Source organism: Amphimedon queenslandica, unplaced genomic scaffold (assembly GCF_000090795.2).
Source record: "Amphimedon queenslandica unplaced genomic scaffold, v1.1 AMPQUscaffold_13506, whole genome shotgun sequence".
NCBI classification, from domain to species: Eukaryota; Metazoa; Porifera; class Demospongiae; order Haplosclerida; family Niphatidae; genus Amphimedon; species Amphimedon queenslandica.
In genome coordinates this window covers 379,150-386,885 of record NW_003546258.1, presented here as the reverse complement: position 1 = coordinate 386,885, position 7,736 = coordinate 379,150, and the positions used below count along the sequence as shown (strand labels likewise).

At 41.4% G+C, this 7,736-nt stretch overlaps 1 protein-coding gene across 1 annotated transcript; it reads right to left on the bottom strand.

Annotated features, from left to right (window-relative positions):
• Positions 1-15: 15 nt before the first annotated feature.
• On the bottom strand, positions 16-7,676 carry LOC105316624 (deleted in malignant brain tumors 1 protein-like). Its single transcript, XM_011411668.2, has 28 exons — positions 7,557-7,676; positions 7,345-7,509; positions 7,128-7,292; positions 6,920-7,078; positions 6,702-6,866; positions 6,484-6,657; positions 6,253-6,432; positions 6,042-6,203; positions 5,819-5,992; positions 5,582-5,752; positions 5,355-5,525; positions 5,145-5,303; positions 4,711-5,100; positions 4,487-4,651; positions 4,254-4,421; positions 4,011-4,178; positions 3,799-3,960; positions 3,351-3,728; positions 3,083-3,241; positions 2,688-3,026; positions 2,479-2,634; positions 1,934-2,326; positions 1,682-1,849; positions 1,371-1,538; positions 1,147-1,314; positions 935-1,093; positions 531-882; positions 16-370 (listed from the first exon to the last, which is right to left on the bottom strand). Exons 1-28 carry the CDS (start codon positions 7,612-7,614, stop codon positions 175-177), a joined length of 5,592 nt encoding a protein of 1,863 aa, XP_011409970.1. The 5' UTR covers positions 7,615-7,676; the 3' UTR covers positions 16-174.
• Positions 7,677-7,736: the final 60 nt, after the last annotated feature.

Here is a 7,736-nt window from a genome sequence, read left to right as displayed (position 1 = left end):
GAACTATTATTCACATTTTTTTTCATGAATAAGATTAACAAGTCAGCAAAAAACAATTAATAATAAATTGAGTATAAAATTGGTAGCATGTGAACAGCATGTGCAGAATATGTGTGTGTTCTCAATGTTTATGCTTGTTCTAAAAGTTATGAGTTGCTCGTGACACGATTAGAATCATTGCAATTGTGACTCCTTGATGAGCTCATGCAGACGCTTGGTGTCTTCATCGTCAGCATCATCAAGACCGGTCTCTGTGGCGAGTGGGTTCGTCACTTCACGTGGGTCAGAACGCTCAGCGGCCCTGGTCTTAGAAAGAACTTTACTGACCTCTCTTCTTTTCCGCTGTACATACACCATTGCTGCAACAATACTGGATCAAGGAAAGAGAGATACATGTTATGCAACATATTGTAATGCAAGCAATAGTTGGTAACACACATATATTAGATAAAATTAGGTAATATCTAATTAAAAATAATAAATTAGACAAAATAGTCAATATAACTTCTATATATCATCAAAGGACTTACATTGCCGCAATTACAATAAGCAATAAAGTGATAACTCCCATCAGGGCAGTAGCTGTTATAATGCCATTGTTACTATCAGCTGAGGCACCACCAACTGTTGGAGCTAGTGTAGAGCTCATTGTAGAAGACATTGATGAAGATGGCATTGCTGGAGTAGAAGATGGTAAAGTAATGGTTGGTGTACCAATGCAATTGACGCCAGCTACTGTAGGATAATTACTAGCATCGTTAACATTAACACGCGTTGAGGAGCAATCAGTGAGCAACTTCTCATTGCCAGAGCAGCCAACATTAGTCAAGTGAACAGTGTTATTGGTACGACCATATTGACTGTTGATACTACCAGTAGAACCTAATGACAGAATGAATAAACTTCATAATGGGACATTGTTGCTATAACTTACCAGATGTACCATATCCCAATTGCTTACAAACCACTTCTGCGTCAGCATTGCCCCAGTTAAGATCACCGACCATACCCCAGAGATTAGAGTAGCATATTTCTACGGTTCCTTGTGATGAAGTGGTTCCACCTACAAGCCTCACAGTTCCGTCAATGCAAGCTAGAAGGAAAGAAATAATTTCGTTATTTGTTTATTTAGATTTTAATTCTTACGGGTTGAGCATTGAGCCCCAGCAATATTATCAGCAGAGCACATGACAGATGAATAAGAGTCCTTGGTACAGGCAGCAAAAGTGTTTTCAAACCCACCACACTGAACGTTGGTATATATGGCAGGGCCAGACCCAGAACCAAAGAATGAACCAGTATAAGCAATATTAGCTATAGTAGGAGAGGAAGAAAGAAAGATTAAAACATTACCTTCTGTCACTACTCACTCATTCCAGTGTATCCCAGCTGCTTGCATACAACGTACACGTCAGCTGTGTCCCAGTTAGTGTCACAGACAGTGCCCCACACTCCATTCAAGCATGTCTCAACTCGCCCTTGCTGTACAAAAGCACCTCCAGCCAATCTAAGATCACCTTCATTGCAAGCAACTTGATCTACACAATGATATAATAATAATAATAATAATATAATACTTAGGGTGTGTTTAGTATTCAGTATTTATATATGTACATTGTCTCATTATGGGTGTGTAGTGACACACAATATACTGTGATTGTAATGCTATATGTAGGCTCACCATAGCATCTGATAGCTACACTAGTGGTACACTTTGTGAGGCATTGAGTTGAAGGTGTTGCAATGTTACAGGATGAAAGGGAGTTCTCAGAGCCCTGACATGTTATACTATCCACTAGACTGTAGCCCATCCCATTGCCATAGGCTCCATTGGTTATCAGTGAGGCCCCTAAGAGAAAGGATAGGATATCAGTTACATAGAGAAAGAGGGGAGAGGGGGAGAGAGAGGTACAGGTATAGTGTCTCAGCTTACAAGAGTAAGAGGTGTAGCCCAGCTGTCTACAGGCCACTGAAGCAGTGTTAGTATCAAGTGTACATAGACCGGTCCACTGTCCGTTATAGCAATATTGTAAAAGGCCTGATGAAGACCCAACAATATCAGAATCCAAATAGACAGCACCAGTGTTGCAAATTGGAGTGAGGGAGCTATAATCGGGAGCGACTTGACAGCCAGGTGGGGGAGTGTTAGGAATACAAGTCACACCAGCAACGTCGACATGAGACACGGCAGCCTTTCCTTGATCAAGTGTCAACCAGTTAACAGAGCAATCACTGATGGTCTGTTCAGTCCCATCACACACTACACTGGAGGTAACCAGGGTCAGGTTGGGCTTACCGTAATAAGAGTTTACTCTAGGAGTACCACCTAAATAAAGATGAAGATTAACACTTAGTACACTGTAATCATTCAGTAATCATTGTAATATCTAAAATTATTGCAAAATTTAAATGTTGTTTATACTCCACTTCGTATGTAATATTTTGAAGTTGTAATATTGTGTAGATATGTTCATTTACCATTAGTATATTGTAATTGGCGACAGAGAACGTTAGCATCATTGCTGTCCCAACTGACCTGACCGACCAGACCCCACACATTGTTCTTACAAATGAGGACCGTCCCTTCACTGGGCAGTGTACCACCAGTCAGCATAACAGCACCTTCAGTACAAGCTAACGAGGTAAAGAAATGAATAAATATTTAAATGTACATGTATTTGACATACCGTCACGACAGAAAACACCTGCAACTTGATTCCTAGTACACTGTATGGCAGGGTATGTGTTCTTAGCACAAGCAGAAAACATTGACTCGTATCCCATACACGAGATATTAGAGTATATAATAGGTCCAAATACTTCACCATAAGCAGAGGAATCAGTAGTTACAATAGGCTCAGCAATACCAAGTCCTAACTGAGCACACACCACTAGTGCATCAGCTCTGTCCCAAGCATCAGAGCAGACTCCGCTCCATACACCGGACATGCATATCTCAACACGACCTTCTTGAGCTACGGTACCATTAGCCAATCTCATTGACCCGTCTGTGCATGTACCAGGATCTAAAATAAATATGAAGGAAAGTAGTGATGGGATTGAGTATTGTTATAAGTATTACTATAGCAGCGGATGGAGTAAGGAGTGGCACAGGTTGATATGCAGTCTTTGTATACGACGCAGTCTCGTACTGTGGATTCACCACCTAGACAGGTAATGTTCTGAAAGGAGCTCATGTTAGTTGAAGGAGAGAAACGATTATCAGTTATGATACCAGCCCCTATAGCGAGAGAGAAAAAAACATGAAACAATAAACATAATAATAAAAAGAAATATTATACCATGTATACTAATCTAGAAGCATGATGATGATGATAATATTAACTCACAGCTATAATCAGTGTATCCCAGTTGACGACAGGCCACAGTGGCAGTAATGCGGTCCAGTGTACAGAAAGGCGTCCATCGTCCATTGAGACAGTAATTAAGGATACCTTCATAGCTATTAGCTCCTGAAGTCGAGAGCTGAATGTCTCCTGTGTTACAAGTGAAAGCCTGCGTTGGATCGGGTGGTATACATGTGATGGGTTTCTGACACTGAACACCAGCGACTAGCGCCTGTGTTCCAAGGTCTTTGCCTTCAAGAACCGAGTGACGTGTGTATGTACATTGAAGGAAGTCAGTCTCATTCCCAGTACAGTAGAGATCAGATACTAATATGGTACTAGCGGTACGACCAAAATAGCTGCCATAGAGGGGGACAGCACCTAAAAATGAAAGAGAAACATCACATAAAAACTTTAAAAAGGGCAAAAAAGAGGGGGATAATGTTATTACCGTCAGTTAAATATCCACCAAGTAAGTTACAGACCAACTGAGCGTCTTTATCACCCCAGCCTGTCTCCTCAATGTTGCCCCAAACATTATCAAAACAGACTTCAACTGTTCCTTCATTGTCGCTGGTTCCACCCATCAGTCGTACCTGACCATTCACACAATCTAGGAAAAAGAAGTTAGGTAACAGGTTTATTTTTAAGTGCAAGACTCACCAGCTCCACAGAGGACTCCAGCTGTATGATCACGAGAGCAAGTAAACTCTGAATACAATTGACTCCTACATTGAGTGTAGTTCTTTTCAAAGCCAACACAATCCACGTTAGATAGAACAATGGGCTGGAAGCCATCATCAAAGAAAGAGTTATGGAACACAATTGGAACTAGAAACAGACAAGAGAGAGAGAAAGGGAGGGAGGGAGAGTGAAATAAATTAACAGTTAATAGAGTATGCTAACTAAGTTCAGGGTGTCCAAGTTGTGTACAGATTACGTGTCCAGCTGTTGCATCCCAGTTGTTGTCACAGACAGCTCCCCAGACGGCATTGACACAAACCTCAACTCTTCCTTCATTAGCAACAAAACCATCCACTAACCTCACATCACCTGAAGTACATTGACCAGGAGCTGGAATAGAGAGAGAGAGAGAGAGATTATGTAGATTACAATATAAAGTGTATTCTGTTACTAACTGAAGCAGCTAATGGCGATATTAGCCCCAGGACAGTTAGGGATACAATTATCGGTACTGATTGTACACAAGCTAAGGGCAGAGCCAGAAGGATCACAACTGATATCACTCACATAACTGTAGTTAGTGAGGACTCCATATGGGTGGTCAGTATAAATGGCAGCCCCTATAAATATAATAGAATGTGATGTACACTAAAAGAAGCGTAATAGATCATAAGCTTACAGCTGTAGACAGTGTAACCAAGGTTCCTACATATTACAGAAGCAACGCTCTCATTTAGACTGCAGAGAGGAGTGTAGCTTGCATTGAAACAGACCTCAACTCTACCAGAAGAGGAATTACCCCCGGCTAATCTCACGTCTCCTTGATTACACCCTGAGCCATCAGGAGTGAGTAGTGGTGCTGGAATACAGGGAGGAGCAGTAGGAGGCATTGGGTGACAGTCTACACCAGCAACGGTTGCATTCCCATATACAGTCATTCCATCAGTTAATGAGACTGAAGTGAATGTACACTCCTGGAGTGTGTCCTCAGCTCCTGTACAATGAACGTTAGCATAATGAACTGCTTTCTTGGGACGACTGTAATAAGACCCAACTCTTGGTACAGCAGCTAAAAGAAGGCAATAATATATTACCAAGAAATAATGATCTTACTGTCAACAGAGAATCCTAACTGACGACAGATGACGACAGCTTCAGCTGGTTCCCAGAGAGTATCATCAATGACTCCCCAAAGATAGTCCACACAAATCTCGACTGTACCTTCAGAAGCATCAGAGCCACCAACAAGTCTAATGTCACCATTATTACAATCTAAAAGAGGAATATAAATAATGTGATATGTAGTATAAGATTTTAGCTTACTATCGTAGCAACGTGTTCCTATTATAGTCCCACGATAGCAGGTAAAGTCAAGATAGTCTTGTCTTGGACAGTCAAACACATTCTTTTCCCAACCCTTACAATCAACATAGTCAAAAATGATAGGATATATCCCTCCATCACCAAAATAGTTACTCCAAAATGTGGTAGGAGCTATGAGAAAAAGAATGTTAAAATATAATACATTATGATTATTAAGAAATGCTCACCTCTAGGAGCAGTGTAGTTAAGCATCTTGCATACAATATAAGAGTCAATGTTAGTGAAAGAGTGTCCACATATTGCACCCCAAACTCCTTTATAACAGACCTCAATCCTTCCCTCCTGCTCGATTCGACCATCAACTAGCCTAATGTCCCCTTCAGTACACATACCAGGGTCTAAGAGAGAGAGAGAAAGGAGCAGATGAAGTAATATATGGTTTGCTGATTGCTCTGTTAACTAACTGAAGCACTTGATTCCTTTCTCATTCCAGCACTCATAGCTTCCACAGCCTGGCTTATACTCCACTGTACAGTTGATCATGTGATCCTCAGAAGCAGTAGGGCTGCAAGCTATCCTCTGAAAGTCAGCAATGTATCCTGATGTACCAAATCTCTCATCATAAAATATCGTTGCATCTAAAACAATAAATAACTATGATTAAATGAATGCTTCATTCTCACTCACAGGGGTATTGAGTGTATCCTAATTGTTTACAAGCAACTGCTGCCTCTTCATCATCCAGTTGACAGAAAGGAGACCATTCATCATGGAAGCAAAACTCCAGTCTTCCTTCACTTGAGTCAGCTCCTTGTTGAAGTCTGATATCACCGGCTGTGCATCCGTGAGCTGAAAGGAAAATATAATGAAAATGATCATTCATTAGTGCCAAACATACAAACTGCATTTTCAGCACATTTAACTCCAGCTGTTTCAGAGAGTGCACTATCGCACCATGTGGTATATTGAAAGCTGCAGTCTCTTAGAATTTGTTCAGATCCAGTGCAAGTGACCCTCTGTGGTAGCACTGGCTTATAGAAACCATAAGCTCCTTCAACATCATACAGTGCCTGGTAAGCTACATTATCATTGAGTAACAGTTAGAATAATACCCAGTAATACAACTTACTTAAGGTCCCATTGAAGCCAAGATTACGACAGGCAACCTTTGCATCAAGGCAGTCCCATCTCCACCTGCACATTGATTTCCATTCTCCTGAGTTATGACAGTAGTGTAACATTCCCTCAGAAGGAGGGGTAGTAGCATAAGCACTCCATAATCTGATGCTGCCCTTTGTACAAGCTAATATTATAATAATAAATAAAGTACATGATGTAGTTTGGTACCTGGGCAACGGACGCCAGCGTCTTCATTGTGTCCACAGTTATGAACACCAATAGCATTCCCTGAGCAGTTGAACAAACTCTGTTCAGTACCAGTGCAACCAAGATTGTCTAATACAATAGGGCCATAACGCTGTCCAAAATAAGCACTGCTAAAAGCGGTAGCTCCTACAAAGATTGAGCACTGTATGTAAAGGTTACTGATGATAGGTTGTCTGTACCTGATGGATCATAGCCAAGCATGGAGCATACAACTTTAGCTTCATTAGTTCCAAACTGATCATCACAGACAGTGCTCCACACTCCATTGTGGCATATCTCAACTGTCCCTTCTCTCCATGTAGTACCACCAGGCAGCCATACATTACCTTCATAGCAAGCTGAGAAATGGTGTATGATATATGAGTATTATAATAATAATAGTCTTACCTGGGCATCGTACTCCAGCATCTTCATTATGGCCGCAGTTGTGTGAACCAAATCCGTTTCTAGGACACTGTCTGAGCCAAATCTCATTACCAGAACATCTCACGTTATCCAGCCATATTGAACCACTGCCTTGACCAAAGTAGGCATTCGTATAAGCGACAGCTCCTGCAGTGAGAGAGGAGTGTGTGCTTGCTGCACATTAAAAGTGTAAACCAACCGTTTGGATCATAATTGAGTTGAGAACAGACGACTTTTGCATCGTTGGTACCCCACAAGTCATCACAGGCCGTTCCCCATTGGTTGTTGTAGCAATATTCAACTCTACCTTCCCTTCCAGTCGAGCCTCCTATAAGTCTAATGTCGTGCTGCGTGCAGGCAGCATCTAAAAAGACAAGTATGCTAGCGCCAAGTTAAATAAAAACAGCTTACCTGAGAGGCCGAGGCAGATTGCTGCAGCGGTTAGAAAAGCTAAAAGAAAAGAGCCCATGGCGGTTCCGTCAGCAGCAAAAAAATCCACCCAAGGCTTGAAGCAAGTGCCACCCAAAATTTAGCAAAAGCTAATGAATATGATTGACTAGTTGACAGTTCAGTAATGAAAATCATGACAGG

Excerpts from the sequence above, each read along its gene's own strand:
- LOC105316624 (XM_011411668.2), bottom strand. The coding sequence starts at position 7,614 with ATGGGCTCTTTTCTTTTAGCTTTTCTAACCGCTGCAGCAATCTGCCTC. Across the intron at positions 6,204-6,252 it reads ATGTGCTGAAAATGCAGTTT|CTCACGGATGCACAGCCGGT; the intron begins GTATGTTTGGCA and ends TTTTCCTTTCAG. Across the intron at positions 5,753-5,818 it reads GAAAGGAATCAAGTGCTTCA|ACCCTGGTATGTGTACTGAA; the intron begins GTTAGTTAACAG and ends TCTCTCTCTTAG.